Genomic DNA, 22,983 nt, shown 5'->3' on the forward strand with positions numbered 1-22,983 from the left:
TACAATTCGTATGACATTTTCTTGTGTAAGGGAGGAACAAGGATGCTTCGTCTGCTTCATATCTCACTTTGTGAAAATCAAATGTAATTATGAATATAAAGGGTAGATTATTAATATTAAGGCAGTTGAATTTTAAAAGCTTGTTTCTTCCCTTATACGTATTCCTAACCGTGGAGACAGCTAGGTTCTGTGGCAATGAAGAAAATTGATCAATGACTGTGTTTAGTATTACTTTGGGAAATAGGGATGGAATGGGGGCAAGGAAAGGACTTAGCTTCAAACTGTAGATAGAAGTGGGAAGCCCAGATCTTTTCATGATGAGAACTCGGATGGAATGTACGTGCTAGAGATGGTGCCCCAGTAAGGACTGTCACAGGATTGGGGAAAAAAAATCCGGGGCTGTCCTTATCTGTTCCCTTAGGCAAAATCATTCTGTGTTAGTCTGGAGGGTGACTGGTGAACCTATTTTAATGCAGGAGAGCACAGACTTCTGGGTGGAAGTGGACCCTGGAGATGTACTGGCAGGTGAATAGAGTGTGGAAAAGCGGGGAAAGGAGAAGTGTGATTCACGAGCCTGAATTTGGGCTTCCATGGATGCAGAAGCATCAGGAGTGGAGTTTAAAGACGGTGTGTTTCAGGTGATGCGAGGTCCTGGATACCCAAAGCTTCAAGAAAATACTGGTTGGGCACGGAGCCTTCCCTCTGATTGCCATTCCCACGCAGGCCTCCTCTGGCCTGTCGCTTCGCTTTTCCCTGACCGGAACCTCCGCCAAGCCCCCAGCTCTCTTCTTCGACCCAGCCTTCCACGGGACAGCGATCCGGGCAGGACCTGCCTCTGGCCTGTCGCAGCCTAGCTCACGGTCCGGGCGGGAGCCTGCCGGGAAGCGCCGCCGCGGTGGCTCGCTCTGGGCTACCTGCCTGGAGCGCGGCGCGAGGTCCAGCGCTCCCTCCTGCTGCGCGGCGGCGCGCGTGCCCCGTGGAAGGGGCGTTCCCGCACCCCAGAAGGAGGGGGCGCCTGGCCGCGCGGACTTTCCCTTTCGCTTACTTCCTAGTCCGGGGCAGGCCGGCTCGGAGGCAGCGAGAAAGCTCAGCCAGGCGGCTGCTCCGCGTCCTCCCAGGTAAGTTGCGCGCGCCGCTCGTGTGGTCTCTCTGCACCTCTTCCTGGGGTCGGGTCGGGAAGGGGCGGAAGGGAACCGCGGCCCGGTCACGGACTCCGGGGACCCCGGGCTCCCGCTCGGTTGCACCTGGGCCCCTAGCTCCTGTCTGGGCGGGGACGGCGGGGAGTGCATCAGGCCCCCGGGATGCCGATGCTTCTCTGCGCCGCCCGGTGCGGGAATGTGGACACTAGCGAAGCCGGCTCAGGTTGGCCCTCGGGAGAAGCAGGAACTACACGGAAAGGGAGCCCACGGGTCCTGCGGAGCCCGAGGTCCGGACCCCGTGAGTGCAGTGCCAATGGGCTGTGGCTGGGCGGAGCGCCCTTCTAGCCTTGCAGGCCCCTGGGGGTCGCCGTGGCGAGCTTACGCCTGGGCTCCGGGCTGCTGGCTGCCACCTCCCTCGGGAGGCCCTGGCCCAGCCCTCCCGCTTCCCTGATTCCCGGTAGGGTCGCCCTCCCCGCCTCTTGGCCCCTCTTGGCTCTGAGCGTGGATGACAAAGATTGGGTAAAGGCTTTCAACGAGCCAGTGGAGTTGAATGCTAGCGTCTCGCGGGGGGTGTGTCCTCTCTCACTGGTTACTGCTAGGATGGAGCTTGGATTTTGGTCACCGTGGCTCAGAGGTGGGAAAGGTTCCGTGCTCTGGGTCTGTCCAGGACCCTGGCTCCCTAACCCAAGTCTGGCCTCTGCTCCCTGGCAGGCTTCACCCCACCTCTGCGTTCCTTCATTAGGATGTGCGAGTTAGGTCTCTGATTAGAAAACAACTTACAGCGTTTAAGCAAAGTCGAATTCTTCAAGTAAGGATGCTTTGAAGTGCCCTTTATAACTTCTTCAGTTTCTATAAATATGAACTTGTATTTAGAGCTTAAATGCAAGCCAGGAAAGTCTTTTTCCTGTTTGAAAGACAGAGAAAAAGAGAGAAGAGGTGATCGGAGGTGGTGGGTGGGAGAGGAGAAAGAGAAGGAGAATAATTGTTCTGGGTGTAGACAACTCAGTTTGCTGAGATGACTTTTATCTTTTGACTCTGTTATTAAGATTTTTACCAAAGAGCAACTGTAGATATGGTGGCCTGACTTGAAGGGACAGACCAAACAAAACACAAAACAAAACAAACAACAACAAAAGCAAGAGCAGAAAATATTGGAAAATGATTTATTCACCAATATTTTAAAGTTTCTTCCTATTCTAAGCGAAGAACATCTTTAAGTTCTTTATAATGTACCCATTTTACATTTACAAAAAGTTGACAGCTTGTTTTGGGAGTTTCTAAGCTATCAGTTAATTTTTTGGGGGTACAGTTTTATTGATAAACTAATAGAGGAAAAAAAATCTAATGGAATACCCCCAAATTTAAAAGAAGGCAAGAAAAGAGAGACAATAGAACATAAAACAAATGGGACAAGAATAAAGTACATAATTTTCACAGTCCCTTTGGTGCTGCTGTAACAAAATACCTGAGACTGGGTAATTTACAAAGAACAGAAATTTATCCATTCATGGTTCTGGAGTCTGGGAAGTCCCAGACTGAAGGGCTGCATCTGGTGAGGGTCGTCAGGCTACATTATAACATGATGGAAAGCATCACATGGTGAGAGAGAGCAAGAGAGGACAGAACTTAACTTTTATAACAAACTCATTCTGACAATAACCTGCTCCCTTGGTGATAATGTTAATCCATTTCTGAGGGTAGAGCCTTCATGACCTAATAACCTCTTACAATAACCTGCTCCCTTGGTGATGACATTTCTGAGGGCAGAGCCTTCATGACCTAATAACCTCTTACAAGGTCCCACCTCTCAACACTGTTGCATCAAAGATGAAATTTCCAATACATGAGCTTTGGAGCACACATTCAAACCATAACAATAGTTCAATTACTTTAAAGCCCAAAATATCAGTAATTATATTAAATGCAATTTAATATATCAGTAATTAAATGAAAAAGACTAAATTTTATGATAATCAGACTAATATTGTCAGACTAGTCTTCAAAACAACCCAACAATCATATGCTGTTTACAAGAGACACATTTATGGATACTAAAAGGTATAAAGTGAACAGATGTAACCATTTATCAAAAGAAAGCTGTCATGGCAATATTACTATTAGACAAAATAGAATTAGGAAAAAAAGTAAAAAAGTCATAACTGTAGATAAAGAGAAACATTTCACTAAGTTAAAGGTTTCACTGAGAAGAAATAAAAATTCTGAAGTTATAAGTACCTATAATAACACATTAAGAAACTAGAAAATAGAAAAAGAATAGAGCCAAATTGACAGAACTAGAAAAATATAGAAAAATAGAAAATTCATAGAAAAATCCACAATCATAGTGGGAGATTTTATCATACATCTCTCAGTAACTGATAGAAAAACCAGACAAAAGATCAGTAAGGATAAAGAAAGTGCGAACACAATGTAGTTGACATAAGGAACCTATACTACTTCCAACAACTGCTGAAATCACAGAACGTACTTAAAATCTGACCATATACCGGCTCATAGAGTAAATTGCAATACATTTTAAAGAATTTAAATCATACAGAATATGTCTTCTGACCATAATGCAATTAAAATAGAAAAGAACAGAAAAACTCTATAATTCTCATATATTTGGAAATTAGTAAATACATTGCTAAGTAACCCATGGGTCAAAAAATAATCAGAATGAAAATCAGAAAATATTTTTAATGAATTATGAAAAAAATTACATATAAAAACTTGTCAGATGCCCTAAACTACTGCTTAAAGGAAACTTATAACCTTAAGTGCATATATTAGAAATGAAGAGTGACTAAAAATGAATGAGCAAGCAAATACCTTAAAAACAAGAAATGGAATAGTAAAATAAATCCAGAGAAATCAGAACAGGGGAAATAATAATATAACAACAGAAATTAATGAGCTAGAAAATAGAGGATCTATCAAGTCAGAAGTTGATGTTTTGAAAATGCTAATAAAAATGACAAACCTCTAGCAAGACAATAAAAGCTGGTACAAATAACTCATCTAAGGAATAAAATTGAGGACCTATCTTTTGTTAATGACATAAGCAGGAAGCCATTAGCCTGAGACTGTCTCTATACTTTTAGTTGTTACATAATAAACTGCAACCTAACTTAGTATACTACATAAACAAACTGAAACCTTACTTAGGAGTAATTTTTTTTGTAATTAATAGCCAAATTTCTACCAACCATAAATAGCCAAGCTTTAGCCAGTCACAGGCAGCCAGCTGATCAGACTATGCGCAAACAAGGTAAATGCCTATTACACCATGCGCAAATAAGACAGACTTCTAGCTGAAGCAAATCAGGTGATTACTATGCTCTTGTGTTTGGCCTATAAAAGCTCACTGCTCACACTGTTGGGTGCTCTCTGAAACTTCTGCGAATCTGAGTGCTGCCTCATTCATGAATCATTCTTTGCTAAAATAAACTCTGTCAAATTGAATTTGTCTGAAGTTTCTCTTTTAACTGTTGCAAGCAGGATCCAAAGGAGACCTATAGTGACCCTCAGGAGCTCATAGTGACCACGTGAAGGTACCTGCGGGGCTCATTGTGCCCATTGCTCTTTCACTGCAACTGGTAGTTGTGGGTAAGTTCATGCTCAGACTTGAGTGCTATACATTTGCATTTTCAGCTCTCTGACTTTATTTGAGCAGTTATTTGACTGGATTGGCTCCAGAATTGGATTGGATTCAGTGAAGAAACTGAAACTGGACTGGTGCTCTAGGAGGCCTCCAGTAGATAAGGTTACTAGAAGACAGGGAATCATGGGCTTATCTGGATTTAAGGAGTCTACAACTCCTCTATCTGCAACTCCAGCTGATTTCATTTATAAGAATTATGGACCAAGAACCTATGCTTTTCTAGAGAAATGTGTGAGCCTTACTAAAGGTAACTTAGAATTACAGTGGACTGCCGAGACCAGCTCAGTTGTGGAGACCCTATCCCAGCAGCACTAGAGGAATTAAAGACACACACAGAGAAATATAGAGTGTGGAGTGGGAAATCAGGGGACTCACAGCCTTCAGAGCTGAGAGCCCTGAACAGAGATTTACCCACATATTTACTGACAGCAAGCCAGCGATAAGCATTATTTCTATAGATTATAGATTAACTAAAAGTATTCTTTATAGGAAACAAAGGGATGGGCTGAAACAGAGGGATGGGCTCGGGCTAGATATCTGCAGCAGGAACATGTCCTTAAGGCACAGATTGCTCATGCTATTGTTTGTGGCTTAGGAATGCCTTAAGTGGTTTTCCGCACTGGGTGGACCAGGTGTTTCTTGCCCTCATCCCGGTAAACCCACAACCTTCAGCGTGGGCATCATGGCTGTCAGGAACATGTCACAGTGCTGCAGAGATTTTGTTTATAGCCAGATTTGGGGGCCTGTTCCCAACATGTCCCCCTTTTTTGTTTTGCAAAGCAATAAAAGCAAAGACAACTTTGTCACGGTGGGCTACTTCTCGCAGGAGTCAGGATTCGCATCTGCATACTATTCAAAGACAAACAACACAGATTAAAAGCACAATCATCATTGAAATCACAGAGCCTCCAAGTGTCTTTATCTATTTTAATGGGTTAATTGCTGCTAATCTGTCTGCAGCTCCTTCAAGCACTCCAGTTCCTGGCATTAAGATCAGGTGTGCCTGGGATACTTTAAATATTTGTTCTTTTAATTTTGCAATATCCAAAGACAAGTTTATAGAGTGTCCTTCTAGATGCTTTTTTTTTCTTTCCTGAATTTTGATCTTATTTAAGAGCCATTAATAGTTTCCACAAATCCTTATGTTTAGCTCCTACAGCGGGCCATATCATTTGAGAGTGAGGTGCCACTATACCTTCATGTTTCCAGATAATAGGAACTCTTGCCATATTTCTTACTATTTCTACCATCTGACCATTTTGTTTAGACCAGCTGAACATAGTGTGGCCATGGGATGCAGACTGAGAGGTGCAATTTAAGCTAAACATCCCCTTAGGGAACCAATCAATAATGATTCCAGAGGAATTGTTGCACAGCACCTCTGCCTGTTCTGCAATGCAGTCTTCCCAAACAAGTATGTTCATTATTTCTGGCCAGGTCCAATTCTGTTTACAAATAGGTTTTTGAGGACGGTATGCCTCAATTATAGAAACAGATTTATTGTGGTAAATACTGAGATAAGAAAGCATGTGTAACTGTGTCATAGAGTGATTACATCCAGGCATTATTGCCAGCCAAGATTGATAAATATGGCCAATAAGTATAATTGTTCTCTGTGTCAGCCCTTGTTGAAGGAATACTCATGGCAATGGTGATCACCACTATCATAGCTATCATTAAATTACTCATTGTGACTGGTTGTCCTGCTTTCCTCAGTTTTGTTCCACCATCTGTGACAGTTTCTTGATCTGTCCCCAAGTAGGTGGCTGTGTTCGATGGTTGTTGCTCATGATAGTTGGGGTCCTCCTTAGCATCATTCTCAACATGGCTCCAACCAGGGGGTCCTCGGGATCCTCCCAGAATCTCTTCTTTGGCATCTGGCTCATGATAAAGTTTCAGGTGTCTTGATGGTGTCCAAATCGGCTGTTGATTCTGGCCTGGAGAAACACAAGCATAACCTCTACCCCAAGTTATTATTTTACATATTTCCCAACTTTTTGTTATCAAGTCTCTCCGCCAAGCCAGTTGTTTTGCTTCTGTCTTTGCAGCTTGTTTCTGTAGATGCTGTTCAGCTGTTGATAGCATCTGGCCCTTTAAAAAAATTTAAAGTCAATAATGCTAGATTCAGTTGTACATGGGGTGTCCCGTAATCCCTGTTTCTCCCTTTTTGCTTTTGCAACTGCTGTTTCAGGGAGAGATTCATTCTTTCTACAATGGTTTGTCCTTGAGAATTATATGGGATGTTAGTAATGTGTTTAATATTCCATATAGACAAAAATGTAGCTAGAGCTTGGCTAGTATAGCCTGGGGCATTATCTGTTTTAATAGAAGCTGGAATGCCCATCACTGCAAAACACTGCAAAAGGTGACACTTAACACAGGCAGAAGACTCTCCTGATTGGCGTGTAGCCCAGACAAGGTGAGAAAAGGTATCCACCGATACATGTACATAAGCTAGTGTCCCAAATGAGGGAACATGTGTGACATCTATTTGCTAAAGATAATTAGGTTCCAATCCTCAAGGATTAACTCCTTCTGTAAAAGATGAGGAATGCACCATTTGGCAAGTTGGGCATCACTGGATAATAGCTTTAGCTTCTTTCCAGGTACCATTGTATCTGCGTTTGAGACCAGAGGCATTAACATGTGAAATTGTGAACTTGTCTAGCATTAGATATTGCAGCAGCTACTAGGTGATCAGCCATATGATTCCCTTCAGTTAAAGGTCCTTGAAGAGGCATATGAGCCCTAATGTGAGTGATTTAAAAAGGGTGCATTCTATTCCTAACTGCTGTTTGCAATTGGGTAAATAAAGTCATCAGTTGTTCATCTGTATGAAATCATAACTGAGCATTTTCAATTAATTGTGTGGAATGAACCACATATGAAGAATCAGAAATCACAAAAGCAGTCAATATCTCAATTACAGCTACAAGCTCTGCTTTTTGAGGTGAAGTATAGGGCATCTGAAAAACTTTACCTTTTGATCCAGAATAAGGGACTTTACCCTTACTAGACCCGTCTGTAAAAACATTCTCAGCACCTTCAATTGGTTTAAATTTAGTTATTTTAGGGAGAATCCAATTAGTTAATTTCAAAAATTGAAATAATTTTGTTTTAGGAAAATGATTATCGAGAATACTCACAAAGTCAGCCAAATGGGTTTGCCAAGTAAGACTATTTATAAAAGCTTGCTGTATTTATGCCTTCGTGAGGACAATAATTTTTCTGGTATCATATCCATGTAATTTAACAATCCAAGTTCTCCCATTTCTTATCATCATAGCGATTTGATCCAATTAGGAGTTAGAGTCTGTGAATTAGTATGTGGAAGAAAAAGCCACTCTACAAAGTCCTGCTCTTGTACAATAACACCAGTAGGTGAATGCTGAGTTGGAAAAATTAGCAAATCTAGGTTCTTTTCTGGATCTATTCTATTTATTTGAGCTTTATGGACTTGCTTTTTGATTAGCTGCAGCTCTGCCTCAGCTTCATTTGTTAATTGCCGAGGGCTAGTGAGACTAGTATCTTCTCTAAGGATAGAAAATAGATTACTCATGGCATAGGTAGGAATGTCTGGAGCAGGTCTTATCCAATTAATGTCCCTTCATAATTTTTGAAAGTCATTTAATGTTTTCGATTGATCCCTATGTATGGTTACTTTCTGTGGCACAACAGTAGTGTCATTTACTAAGGTCCCCAAGTAGGAGTAAGGAGTAGTAGTCTGAATTTGGTCAGGAGCTATAATTAAACCGGCATGAGAAATCAAGTTTTGCAAGTGATCATAACATTGGAGTAACATTTCTTGAGTGGGGGCAACACAAAGAATACTGTCCATATAATGAATAATGTAACACTGAAAATTTTTTATGAGTAGGTTCAATTGCTTGCCCTACATAAGTCTGGCAAATTGTTGGACTGTTTAACATGCCTTGTGGCAATACTTTACAATAAAAATGCTTTAGCAGGCTGCAGGTTGTTTACTGCAGGAATTGTAAATGGAAACCATTCAGTCTTGCTCAGCTAAGGGGATAGTAAAGAAACAGTCTTTTAAATCTATGACTATTAAAGGCCAATTTTTTGAAATCATAGCAGGAGAAGGCAGTCCTGGGTGCATGTCCCCATAGGTTGTATAACTGAATTAATGACTCTTAAGTCAGTTAACATTCTCCATTTACCTGATTTTTTCTTAATTATGAAAACTGGAGAATTCCAAGGGGAAAATGTTGGAGCTATGTGTCCTTTTTTAATAGTTCAGCAACTAAGTCCTCTAAAGCCTCCAGTTTATCTTTACTTAGCGGCCATTGTTCTATCCAAATTGGCTTATCTGTTAACCACTTTAAAGGTATAGGTTCTGCAGGCTTAACAATGGCCACCATCAAAAATGATATCCTAAACCTTGGTGGGAACTTTATCTTTCCGTTTGAAGCATTTCCTTCAAAACTTGCAAATTTTTCCTAGTCCCATACCAAGGACGTACCTCATTTCATGCATCATATATTGACTTTGAGGGCTATATAATTATTCTGGAATTAGAACTTGTGCTCCCCATTGTTGTAATAAATCTCTTCCCCATAAATTTATAGGTACAGAAGTTATAATTGGTTGAATCAGGTTGTCCATTGGGTCCTTCACAATGCAAAATATAACTACTTTGATATACTTCAGGGGTTTTACCAACTCCAACTATGTTAAATTGATCAGGTTGATTTGGCCATGCAGACTGCCAGTGCTGTAGAGAAATGATTGAATTGTCCGCTCTTGTATCTACCAAACCTTTAAATTTCTTTCCCTGAATAGTTATTTCACAGGTATGACATTTATCAGTAATTTGATTCACCCAATAAGCTGCTTTGCCTTGTTTATTTGTGCTTCCAAATCCTCCTGTTCATTTAATTTCGCTTTTCCCCATTTCCACATATGACATAATCAGGAGCTGTGCTATATGCTTTCCTGGCTCTGCTTTCTAGGGAACAGAAGTAGATATAACAATTTGAATTTCCCCATTGTAATCTGAATCAGTGACTCCTGTTTGTACTTGTACTCTTTTTAAATTTAAACTAGACCTACCTAGAAGTAATCCTGCCATCCCTGCTGGCATCATCTAACTGGAGACAGCAACCTTCTTTAACAGTCCCATTACAAAAGGAGAACCTGGTCCATATTGATTAATAGCTTGTTTAAATTCTGTGAGTAATTTAAAAGGAAAAGGCTCAAATGTAGCTATGACATTTCCCTGTTGATCTGGGGGGTGTATTCTAACAGGGAACTGCCAAGCCTCTATATCACCCTCTCTTCTAGCTTACTAAATTCCTGGCTGAATAGAACTGAGAGTGGTCGCTCGAGGTGCTATTCAAACAGTCACTGGGGCAACTACTTTTTGCCCAGTGTCCTCTGGAAAAGAAAGATCTGGAGGGTCAGGCCACTCTTTTTCTTCAAAATAATGAGGGCATGCAGAAGGGTAGGGACAGACCTCTCCCTCTTTTGCCACTTTAGCTGGCAAACAAACCTGCTTTGTCACCTCTTCTGTTACTTCGTTATACTTTCCTTCCTCCTCATCATTAGTGTGAAGAGGTTCCAAGGTGGAACGAACCAGAACCCACACTTGTCCCATTGTTACCCGGATGCTTCTGAGTTCCCCTTCTTACTCACCACAGGGTTTGCTTAAGAGTACTTGGGTGTCCTCCATCTTAGTTCCATGTTTTCCAACTGTCGCTCTGGTGAGCCTTTGACCTAGGTTTGAGCCCCCACATTGGGTGCTGCTTGATGAGACCAGCTCAGTTGTGGAGATCCTAACCCAGCAGTGCTAGAGGAATTAAAGACACACACACAGAAATATAGAGTGTGGAGTGGGAAATCAGGGGACTCACAGCCTTCAGAGCTGAGATCCCCAAACAGAGATTTAGCCCACGTATTTATTGACAGCAAGCCAATGATAAGGATTATTTCTATAGATTATAGATTAACTAAAAGTATTCCTTATGGGAAACAAAGGGATGGGCCAAAACAAAGGGAAGGGCTCTGGATAGATTATCTGCAGCAGGAACATGTCCTTAAGGCACAGATCACTCATGCTGTTGTTTGTGGCTTAGGAATGCCTTGAGCAGTTTTCTGCCCTGGGTGGACCAGGTGTTCCTTGCCCTCATTCTGGTAAACTCACAACCTTCAGTGTGGGCATTGTGGCCATCTCGAACATGTCACAGTGCTGCAGAGATTTTGTTTATGGTCAGTTTTGGGCCAGTTTATGGCCAGATTTGGGGGCCTGTTCCCAACAGTGGACAAAGAAGAAAAGCTTCTTAAGGCAAACAGGCACATCTTTTTTAAAGCTACAATAGCTAGACAAACCAAGAGAATCTTGTGTATGTTTTACTTTTGTATTTTTATTTTTAATATTTGTGGATACATAGTAGGTGTATATATTTATGGGGCACTTGAGATATTTTGATACAGGCATACAATGGATAATAACAACATCACGGTAAAAGGGGTATCCATTACCTCAAGCATTTATACTTTCTTTGTGTTATAAACAATCCCATTAAACTCTTTTAGTTATCATAAAATGTACAGTAATTATTGTTGACTGTATAACCCTATTTTGCTATCAAAGAATAAATCTTATTCATTCTATCTAACTATATTTGTGTACTCATTAACCATCCCAATCCCCCTCCAACTACACTTCCCAGCCTCTGTTAACCGCCATTCTATGTACTCTCTTATCTCCATGAGTTCAATTGTTTTAATTTGTAGTTCCCACAATTAAGTGAGAGCATGGGATGTTTGTCTTTCTGTTCCTTATTTTATTCCACTTAACATAATATCCTCCAGTTCCATCCATGTTGTTGCATGACAGGATCTCATTCTTTCTTATGGCTTAATAGTACCCCATTGTATATATGTACCACATTTCCTTTATCCAGTCATGTGTAGACAGACACTTGGATTGCTTCTAAATCTTGGCTACTGTGAATAGTGCAGCACTAAACATGGGAGTGCAGATATCTCCTTGATATATTGATTTCCTTTATTTTGGGTCTATATCTAGCAGGGGGATTGCTGGTCATGTGGTAGCTCTTATTATTAGTCTTTTGAGGAACCTCCAAATTTTTCTTCATAGTGGTTGTACTAATTTACATTCCCACCAACAGTGTACAAGAGTTCTCTTTTCTCCACATCCTTGAAGCATTTTTATTGCCTGTCTTTTGGATAAAAGCCATTTTAACTGGGGTGAGATGATATCTCATTGTAGTTTTGATTAGCATTTCTCTGATGATCAATGATGTTGATCTGTTTTCATATATCTGTTTGCCATTCATATGCCTTCTTTTCAGAAATGTCTATTTACATCTTTTGCCCATTTAAAAAATTGGATTACTAGATTTTTTTCTTATTGAGTTATTTTATCTCCTTATATATTCTGGTTATTAATCCCCTTTCAAATGGATAGTTTGTGAATATTTTCTCCCATTCTGTGTATTGCCTCTGCACTTTGTGGATTATTTGATTTGCTATGCAGAAATTTTTTAATTTGGTGTGATCCCTTTTGTTCATTTTTGCTTTGGTTGCCTATGCTTGTGGGGTATGACTTAAGAAATCTTTGCCCTGACCAGTGTAATGGAGAGTTTTCTTAATGTTTTCTTTTAATAGTTTCATAGTTTGAGGTCTTAGATTTAAGTCTTTAATCTATTTTGTTTTAATTTTTATATATGGCAAGATATAGGGGTCTAGTTTCTTCTGCATATGGATATCTACTTTTCCCTGTACCACTTATTGAAGAGACTGTCCTTTCTGCAATGTATGTTCTTGACACTCTTATTGAAAATGAATTCACTGTAGATGTATGGATTTGTTTCTGTGTTCTCTATTCTGTTCTGTTGTTCTGTGTGTCTGTGTCTGTTTTTATGCCAGTACCATTCTGTTTTAGTTGCTATAGCTCTGTAGTATAATTTTAAGTCAGATAATGTGATTCCTCCAGTTTTGTTCTTTTTGCTTAGAATAGCTCTGGCTATTCTGGGTCTTTTGTGGTTTCATGTAAATTTTAGGATTATATTTTATTAACATACTTTTGTGAAGAATGTCATTGGTATTTTGATAGGGACTGTATTACATCTATAGATTACTTTGGATAGTAGGGACATTTTAACAGTATTGATTTTTCCAATCCATGAACATGGAATATCTTTCCATTTTTTGGTGTCCTCTTTAATTTCTTGCATCAGTGTTTATAGTGTTTCTTGCATCAGTGTTTATAGTTTTCATTGTAGAGATCTTTTACTCCTTTGATTAAGTTTATTCCTGGGTACTTTATTTGTAGCTATTGTGAACGAGATTACTATCTTGATTTCTGTTTCAGATTGTTCACTGGTGGCATATAGAAATGCTACTGATTTTTGTATGTTGATTTTGTATACTACAGTTTCATTGAATTTGCTTATTACAGAGAGATTAAAGGTAGTTGAGTCTGTTATTAAATGTGTTTTCTGCCACATTGAAAAGTTGTACCATGAGAAGGCACATGCTTCTAGAAATTATAGCTCATAGATATGTCAATGTACAGAATGCTGGTGTGACAGTTCACAATTGTTTACTTTCTAGTTTTCACTGGAAATTAAAGTTACTAAGGGTAAAGCAATCCCAGCATTGTGGGAAGCTGAGGCAGGATGATTGCTTAATGCCAGGAGTTTGAGACCAGCTGGGGCAATGTAGAATGACCTCATCTGCAAAAAAAAAAAAAAAAAGAATTCTAATTAATATATGGTACTAGAATTACCAGAAATAATAAGGGAAACAACTCTGAAAAGAAGGTAAGATGTGTTTTGGGTAAGAACAACTATAAAGTATGAGGGGATGTTTGTTTTGTTAAGGAAAAAATAAAATAATATTTGTCCCAAAGTAGAATGCCTGGTTGTTAAGACAATGAGAAAGAGAAACAGTATAGAAGAAAAACTGAATGGATATTAGAAAGTTGTAGAAGGTTGTGGGATAGGAATACTGGGAAGGGAATTTTATATGTGATCAAGCTAAGATTTGAAGAAAATTCTAAGTTTTTTTTTTTAAATTAAGCATTAATATCAAAAAAATACTGATACAGAACTAGAAGTTTGTCCTCTATGTTAAATCAACAAGGTTTTCTTGGAGTATTGGTCTGTTCTTAATAAGAAATTGAAAGACTTTTCTTTACCTGCTAAGTAATTGGCCTAGGAAATGCGATTCTGTGTTTTATCAAGATAATTTATTGTGTTTCATGTTGTCTTTATTAGATCTTTGACTGCCTCAGAGACCTGAGTCCACCCTATTAAAAGAGCAAGAATTTCTACAATTATGTGGCTTTCTTTATTTGCCTTTGAAGTCTTTTACCAATCACTCTATTTAAATGAATAAATATTGCTTCATAGAGACCTGTGATCCTATTTTAATCAAATATTTTAAACCTTTTGATATTTTTGACATCTCAAAATCAAATTCTAAATTAAAACCTTTTGACGTTGAACAAACTTTGGAAGCTTCTAGATGGGCTTCTCGAATATCTCAAAAGAAATTGTTTTCTCTCCTGATTAAAAAAGAGAGATGTTAAACTAATTAGGCTTATTTGATATGTTATATTCCATGGGAAGCATTGTCAAATTGTAAGTGATGCTGAACTTTCTTTAAGTCATATTGTATGGGTATGTTATTAATGTATGCTTCAGAAATAATATAAAATTCTTAGAAACCAGATAGTCATGGTATAACACTATCAGCCAAAATTCTAATTATCATGAAATATTATACGTTGTAGAAGTAATACAATTTCCTTATCAATTGCATTATTGTGAACTCTCATCATATCTTTAACCAAGTCCATTTTAAGCCTTGTCATCTACAAAGAGTTACTTTTTTTACACTGGTACTTTCCAGAACACTGTGAAAAACAATTATATAAAGTGTGTGGACCTATAGACAACCAACCAACCAAATCATAAAGTATTCTTTTAAAAGATTCGTGGAAAGGACTCTGCCAAGTATAGGTTTCTGATAACTTTAAGATCATACTACTGGACTGGGTAAGAATTTCCAGAACTCTAGTGAAGAAATGGATTGGTTCATAAAACTGCCAAACCAACATCAAGCAGAATCAGAATTAATTGAATACCAGGGAAATGCTTTGGCAAATTTTCATGCTAAGTCAGCTAGTACTGAAATTGTTAAGATATGCAATTAGAAAAACAACATAAGATTTATCTGAATTAAATTATCTATGATAACCTATTTAAACGAACAGCATCATGCACCTGAATTGGAGAAACAAAACTGATATTTAAAAGGATATAAATTTAGTGTTAAATGTGGCCTCATGGATCAGACAGCTATCTGGTCCTTTCTGAGTCCATATAGCTGCCATTATTAAAAGTTCTGCACTCTGACTCATCATAGACTAGATAACATGAAATTATGAAAAAAGATTGGTGTTATGACTGTTCTAAAATTGCTAAAATGGCTTATAATCAATGTTTGGTTTGTCAAATCCACAATTTTTATAAGACAATAAAAACCTCAGTTGGTACATTTCTACCATCCACTGGACTATTTGAACATTTACAGATGGATTGCATTCAGTTGCCTCATTGGGAATCTGCAGGAAACTTAGGTATGCTGGATATGTCATGTTGAACCAAATACTAATATGCTTTTAAAGATCTCCTAATTCATCCTATAACAGATTTCAACTGATATTCCAAGGTGACTGCCTATTCAGATTGAACATCTGGTCTTTCTATAGGGTTAGGCTTTTTGAGTCACATATTCAGATTTCGTGTTTAAAGCTAACAGTAGACAAAACATAGGAGAGGCTTTACAGTTAAATTCTTCCAGAAACTGAATAAGAAAACCAAAAGGAGAGATAATTAGATAGTTTGTAGACGAATTCATAACCCTAATTCTCTAATTGTTGGTAGCCTCCATTGATGACAATTAATAGTGGAGCCTTAGATAAATACGACTATTGCTTCCCTGTTGATGACCCCTGTAGCACACAGTGGGAACAGGGAACAGGGAACTGTCTCTTGTGCCCCTCCAGCATATGTTTTTATCTGTGAAGGATTTAACTGTCAATCATAGGCACAGGCAACTCCATGTCCCAATCAGTAGGAAATAAGAAGTCAGTGTGGATTAGGGATTCTAACAGGAACACTGTCACTCCATAACCAACTGGAAATTTGACATTATTCTGTACATCTCAATTTGCACTATGGTATAAAAAGGAACTTTCTAGCAGGTGCAAATCCCTCTAAATGGGCATCTTTTGTTCAAATGCTCCTTCCCTGGCTTGGAATAAATGTAAATGAGGTTATTATTAGAAATCCCTTTCAAACATTAGCTATTACAGCTGACTCTACTGCAAAGGCTATAGTTGCCCAGTGAAGTTCTCTAAATTCTCTTGCTAAAATTTCTTTAAATAACAGGATTGTCTTGAACTATCTGTTGGTTCATAGTGGGGGTGGGCGTGTGTGATAGGGGATACTGTGTACAATAGCTAATATATCCTACTGCACTTGCGTAAAGGAATCTGTTATAAAGAAAATGAAATAAGGTATAAAAGTTGGAAAGAAGAAAACCATAATTATGTCTTGAGGATGATTGGGGATACAGAAAATGAAAAGAATCCACAAACTATTAGAATTACTAAGTTAGTTAAGCAAGGGTACTCAATGCATGGTCAGTATACAAAATTTAATTGAATTTTGACATATATGTATATGCCATATTGTGTTAGATTGTTTTGCATTGCTATAAGGGAATACCTGAGGCTGGGTACTTTATAAAGAAAAGAGTTTTATTTGGCTCATGGTTCTGCTGGCTGTATAAGCATGGCACTTGCATCTGTCTGACCTTAGGAAGCCTTTACTCATGGTGGAAGAAGGGGCAGCAGGCATGTCATATAGTGAGAAAGGGAGTGAGAGGGAGGAAGCAAGAGTGAAGGGGGAGGTCCCAGACTCTTTTTAAACAACCTGAAATCCTGTGAACTAACAGAGTGAGAACTCACTTATTACCATGAAGAGCACACCAAGCCATTCATGAGGGATACACCTTCATGACCCAAACACTTTCCACCAGCTCCTACCTTCAACACTGGGGATCACATTTCAACATGAGATTTGGAGAGGAAAAATATCCAAACCATATCACATATATAAATATGTAAAACTATTTAAATGTTTTAAAAGTATCGAATAAGAATAAATCTTACAAAATATGCTTAAGAACTTTAAGCAAAAACCATAAAATACTACTGTGATAAGTTAAAGAAGACCTAAATAAATGGAGAGATCTGTCATGCTCATGGATTAGAAGATTCAATACTGTAATGATGTGAATAGTTCCCAAATTGTTCTATATATTCAATACATTGCCAATTAAAATCTCAGTGGACTTTGTTTTTTGAAACTGACAAGCTGATTCTGCCATTTATAATAATATTCAAAGGAGCAAGAATAACAAAGACACATTTGAAGAACAAGAAGGAGGAAGAAGAACGTATTTGAGGAAGAATAAGGAACTCTATTAAATATATATCTCCTAGATATTGAGATATACATTTGAAATACATCTATTGCCTAGATATTGAGATATATTATACATTTAATATAGTGTGTTGCTGGTATAGGGATAGACAAATGAACATTGGATCAGAATAGAGAGCACTGAAACAAGATCTACCCCTATATGGACATGTGCCTATTGACAAATAAAATACTGTTGATTATTTCCCCAAGATGGTCTGTAAAAAATAGGTTAATCGAACATCCATATGGGAAAAAAGTGAATCCTTCTGCTACCTCAAATATCAACCTCAGGTAGACTATAGATCTAAAAGTGAAAGGCAAAGCAATAAAGATTTTAGAAAATAACAAAGAGAATATCTTTGTGAAAATATAGGAAATATTTTAAAAATAGGCCAGAAAACTCACTATTAAAATATATGAAATATAAGAACATCTGTTCATCAAAGTACTATAGTTTGAATAGTGTGTCTCCTCCAAAATTCATATTGAAACTTAATCCCCATTGTAACAGTACTAATCCTAAAACTAAGTATTAAGAGGTGTGACCTTTGGGAAGTTACTAAGTCATGAGGGCTCTTTCCTCAGGTATAGGATTAGCATCCTTATAAAAGGGCTTGACATTGAAGGTAGTGCCCCCTTGCCCTCTTGCATTCTCCCATGTGAGGACACAGCAACAAGACACCGTCTTGGAAGGAGAGAGAAGCCCTCACCAGACACCAATGCACATGCCTTGATCTTAGACTTTTCAGCCTCCAGAGCTATAGTAAATACATTTCTGTTTTTTATATATTACCCAGTCTCTGGTATTTTGTTATAGAAGCACTAATGGACTAAGACAAAAATATTCCATTATGAAAGTGAAAAGGCAACCACAGAGTGGCAGAAGCTTTTGGAGATGATGAATATATTTACTTTCTGGATTTTGGTGATGATACCATGAGTGTATACATATGTATGTATACATAATGTGTACAAATTATGTACATTGATTATGTATAATGTACATAAGTTTCTTTGTATACCAATTATACCTTAATAAAGCTAAGAAAAAAAAAAGAGTATCCAGAATAAATATGCATGGAATGGCCCATTTATTTAAAAAAATAAGAGGAGGGAATACGAAGCAGTGGTTTTGGTGCAAACATAAAAATTCTGGCTCCAACAGCATTTACATTCCCAAACCAAGCATATTTATGTTTTAATTCTTTGTGGCCATAAATTGTACAGCTCAGGCCTTTATAATCTCTCAGATTCTGTGAATGTGGGAAATTAGTTTTACCCATAAAAATGTTTTGTTCTTGGGGATAAATTTGAAAAAAATTTTTGCATAGTTAGCACACTGAGAAAATACAGACAAAGGCATACAGATGCAAGGAATGGGGTAGCTGAATAGAGCCAAAGAATGATATAGGGCCCGGAAGGTGGGCAAAGAGGAAGTTGTTGGGTTTATGGTTACAAGTAAACTAGCAGTTGTGGTACAGATAGTTTTATTTCCCCCACATTCATCTGAACAGCCCATCCAGACTTAAACACTGCTTTCTGCATTTACTTCTAGGCAGTAAGACAGGGTTCTAATGGTGTGAGTCTCCTTCAACCCAACAAACCACCTAGGTCTGCCTGGAGTTTCCCACACCCCTCCTGCCTGCTAGTGATAGGTGCGAGGCAAGTCGATGCACATGCAACTTTTGTCTTTTGGTCCCAAAGCATGCTACTCCTGGAGTTTCCTTCAGTGAATGAGAACTATAGTTTGGTTCTGTGAGATCTGTATGAATCAAGCGGGGCATTGAAGCAGAGAAAAGAAATGCTTAAATGTTAAGAAAGTTTGAAGTGCAGAAAAAGGTGATTGTAAATCCATATGGTTAAGCCTAACCCATTTCTTAAAAGGCTTGATTGCTCATTCCTCCATTCATTGATTTACTCATTCTTCCAGTCTGTGTTATTGAGTCTTGCTCTGTATTTCCAGATGGTTGTGCTCTTAAGTACTGTATAGTGGTTGTATATCTGTGTTAGTGTTGCTGAATGTATCAGGGAATTAATTTTTTATCCCCATTCATTCTTTCCATTTGTCTGTTTCTCTCTCTCTCTCTCTCGAAAACATTTCTCAAGAATTAGAATTATGATATGCTGTCAAACACAATGACTCATTTGAACCTCTTTTATTTGTAGGTTGAATCACTGGACAATGCCACATACTTTGTGGATGGTGTGGGTCTTGGGAGTCATCATCAGCCTCTCCAAGGAAGAATCCTCCAATCAGGCTTCTCTGTCTTGTGACCACAATGGTATTTGCAAGGGCAGCTCAGGATCTTTAAACTCCATTCCCTCAGTGCTCACAGAAGCTGTAAAATGCCTTGACCTGTCCAACAACAGGATCACCTACATTAGCAACAGTGACCTACAGAGGTATGTGAACCTCCAAGCTCTGGTGCTGACATCCAATGGAATTAACACAATAGAGGAAGATTCTTTTTCTTCCCTGGGCAGACTTGAACATTTAGACTTATCCTATAATTACTTATCTAATTTATCGTCCTCCTGGTTCAAGCCCCTTTCTTCTTTAAAATTCTTAAACTTACTGGGAAATCCTTACAAAACCCTCGGGGAAACATCTCTTTTTTCTCATCTCACAAAATTGCGAATCCTGAGAGTAGGAAATATGGACACCTTCACTAAGATTCAAAGAAAAGATTTTGCTGGACTTACCTTCCTTGAGGAACTTGAGATTGATGCTTCAGATCTACAGAGCTATGAGCCAAAAAGTTTGAAGTCAATTCAGAATGTAAGTCATCTGATCCTTCATATGAAGCAGCATATTTTACTGCTGGAGATTTTTGTAGATCTTACAAGTTCCGTGGAATGTTTGGAACTGCGAGATACTGATTTGAACACTTTCCATTTTTCAGAACTATCCACTGGTGAAACAAATTCATTGATTAAAAAGTTTACATTTAGAAATGTGAAAATCACCGATGAAAGTTTGTTTCAAGTCATGAAACTTTTGAGTCAGATTTCTGGATTGTTAGAATTAGAGTTTGATGACTGTACCCTTAATGGAGTTGGTGATTTTAGAGGATCTGATAATGACAGAGTTATAGATCCAGGTAAAGTGGAAACATTAACAATCCGGAGGCTGCATATTCCACAGTTTTACTCATTTAATGATCTGAGCACTTTATATCCACTCACAGAAAGAGTTAAAAGAATCACAGTAGAAAACAGTAAAGTTTTTCTGGTTCCTTGTTTACTTTCACGACATTTAAAATCATTAGAATACTTGGATCTAAGTGAAAATTTGATGGTGGAAGAATACTTGAAAAATTCAGCCTGTGAGGATGCCTGGCCCTCTCTACAAACTTTAATTCTAAGGCAAAATCACTTGGCATCATTGGGAAAAACCGGAGAGACTTTGCTTACTCTGAAAAACTTGACTAACCTTGATATCAGTAAGAATACTTTTCATTATATGCCTGAAACTTGTCAATGGCCAGAAAAGATGAAATATTTGAACTTATCCAGCACACGAATACACAGTGTAACAGGCTGCATTCCCAAGACACTGGAAATTTTAGATATTAGCAACAACAATCTCAATTTATTTTCTTTGAATTTGCCGCAACTCAAAGAACTTTATATTTCCAGAAATAAGTTGATGACTCTACCAGATGCCTCCCTCTTACCCATGTTACTAGTGTTGAAAATCAGTAGGAATACAATAACGACATTTTCTAAGGAGCAACTTGACTCTTTTCACACATTGAAGACTTTGGAAGCTGGTGGCAATAACTTCATTTGCTCCTGTGAATTCCTGTCCTTCGCTCAGGAGCAGCAAGCACTGGCCAAAGTCCTGGCTGATTGGCCAGCAAATTACCTGTGTGACTCTCCATCCCATGTGCGTGGCCAGCGGGTTCAGGATGTCCGCCTCTCAGTGTCGGAATGTCACAGGGCAGCACTGGTGTCTGGCATGTGCTGTGCTCTGTTCCTGCTGATCCTGCTCATGGGGGTCCTGTGCCACCGTTTCCACGGCCTGTGGTACATGAAAATGATGTGGGCCTGGCTCCAGGCCAAAAGGAAGCCCAGGAAAGCTCCCAACAGGGACATCTGCTATGATGCGTTTGTTTCTTACAGTGAGCGGGATGCCTACTGGGTGGAGAACCTTATGGTCCAGGAGCTGGAGAACTTCAATCCCCCCTTCAAGTTGTGTCTTCATAAGCGGGACTTCATTCCTGGCAAGTGGATCATTGACAATATCATTGACTCCATTGAAAAGAGCCACAAAACTGTCTTTGTGCTTTCTGAAAACTTTGTGAAGAGTGAGTGGTGCAAGTATGAACTGGACTTCTCCCATTTCCGTCTTTTTGATGAGAACAATGATGCTGCCATTCTTGTTCTTCTGGAGCCCATTGAGAAAAAAGCCATTCCCCAGCGCTTCTGCAAGCTGCGGAAGATAATGAACACCAAGACCTACCTGGAGTGGCCCATGGATGAGGCTCGGCAGGAAGGGTTTTGGGTAAATCTGAGAGCTGCGATAAAGTCTTAGGTTCCCACATTTAAAGCCAGTCTTTGTCTAGTTGGGATCTTTATATCACTAGTTGTAGATAAGTTAATTCAGACATAATTATATAAAAGCTACATGGATGTACCGTCATTTGAGGACTTCCTTACTAAAACTACAAAACTTCAAATTTTGTATAGGGTGCTGTTTTGTAAACATATGCCAGATTTAAAAATTGGTTTTTGGTTTTTAGTTTTTTCTATGAGATAACCATGATCATTAGTCTATTATTGATATCTGAATATAGTCCCTTGGTATCCAAGGGAATTGGTTGCAGGATCCTCGTGGATATCAAAATTCATAGATGATCAAGTCCTTATAAGAGTGGCATAGTATTTGCATATAACCAATTTACATTCTCCTGTATACTTTAAATAATCTCTAGATTACTTATGATACCCAATACAATGTAAATACTATGTAAATAGTTGTACTGTCTTTTTATTTGTATTATTATTGTATTATTTTTTATTTTCAAATTTTTTAAAACATACTTTTGATCCACAGTTGGTTGACTTCATGGATGCAGAACCCATGGATATAGAGGGCCAACTGTAATCTGTAGCAATTGGCTTAGTTCATTAGGAAATAGCACAAATGAACTTAAGATTCTCAATGACTGTGTCATTCTTTCTTCCTGCTAAGAGACTCCTCTGTGGTCACAAAAGGCATTCTCTCTCCCACCCAGCTGTCACTTCTCTGTGCAACTGATCTCAAGAGCAACAAGGCAAAGTATTTGGGGCACTCCCCCAAACTTGTTGCTATTCCTAGAGAAAAGTGCTGTATATTTCCTATTAAACTTTACAGGATGAGAAATACCTACAGGGTGTATTTTCATGTGATCTGGATCTGTCTTTCTGGCCATTTGATGGGTTTCTCCAGCCATAGTTACTTGAGAGAGTGAGTACACAGCGCAAGGTACAGTAAATTATGTATTTCTGTAATTTAACAAAATAAATACTCAGTTTAGGAGAATTTGAAAGATAGTTCCCACATCTGGACTCTGGTCTTCCTCAGCCTCTAACTATCTTTTGAGTTCTAGTTATTGTCCAATCACTCTGACTCTCAGTTCCTGTTTTTTAG

The 22,983-nt window shown here is 38.7% G+C and overlaps 1 protein-coding gene across 3 annotated transcripts; it reads left to right on the forward strand.

Moving 5' to 3' along the window:
- The first annotated feature begins 476 nt into the window (after window positions 1–476).
- Window positions 477–22,716, forward strand: TLR2 (toll like receptor 2). 3 transcript variants are annotated; one of them, XM_015139351.3, is made up of 3 exons: window positions 477–1,118; window positions 4,641–4,748; window positions 19,515–22,716. In XM_015139351.3, exon 3 carries the CDS (start codon window positions 19,531–19,533, stop codon window positions 21,883–21,885), a length of 2,355 nt encoding a protein of 784 aa, XP_014994837.3. In that variant the 5' UTR covers window positions 477–1,118; window positions 4,641–4,748; window positions 19,515–19,530; the 3' UTR covers window positions 21,886–22,716.
- The last annotated feature ends 267 nt before the right edge of the window (window positions 22,717–22,983 follow it).

Source organism: Macaca mulatta, chromosome 5 (assembly GCF_049350105.2).
Source record: "Macaca mulatta isolate MMU2019108-1 chromosome 5, T2T-MMU8v2.0, whole genome shotgun sequence".
In the NCBI taxonomy this organism is placed as follows: domain Eukaryota; kingdom Metazoa; phylum Chordata; class Mammalia; order Primates; family Cercopithecidae; genus Macaca; species Macaca mulatta.

Bases quoted from the DNA above. Each gene is read 5' to 3' on its own strand.
- TLR2 (XM_015139351.3), top strand. From the start codon at position 19,531: ATGCCACATACTTTGTGGATGGTGTGGGTCTTGGGAGTCATCATCAGC.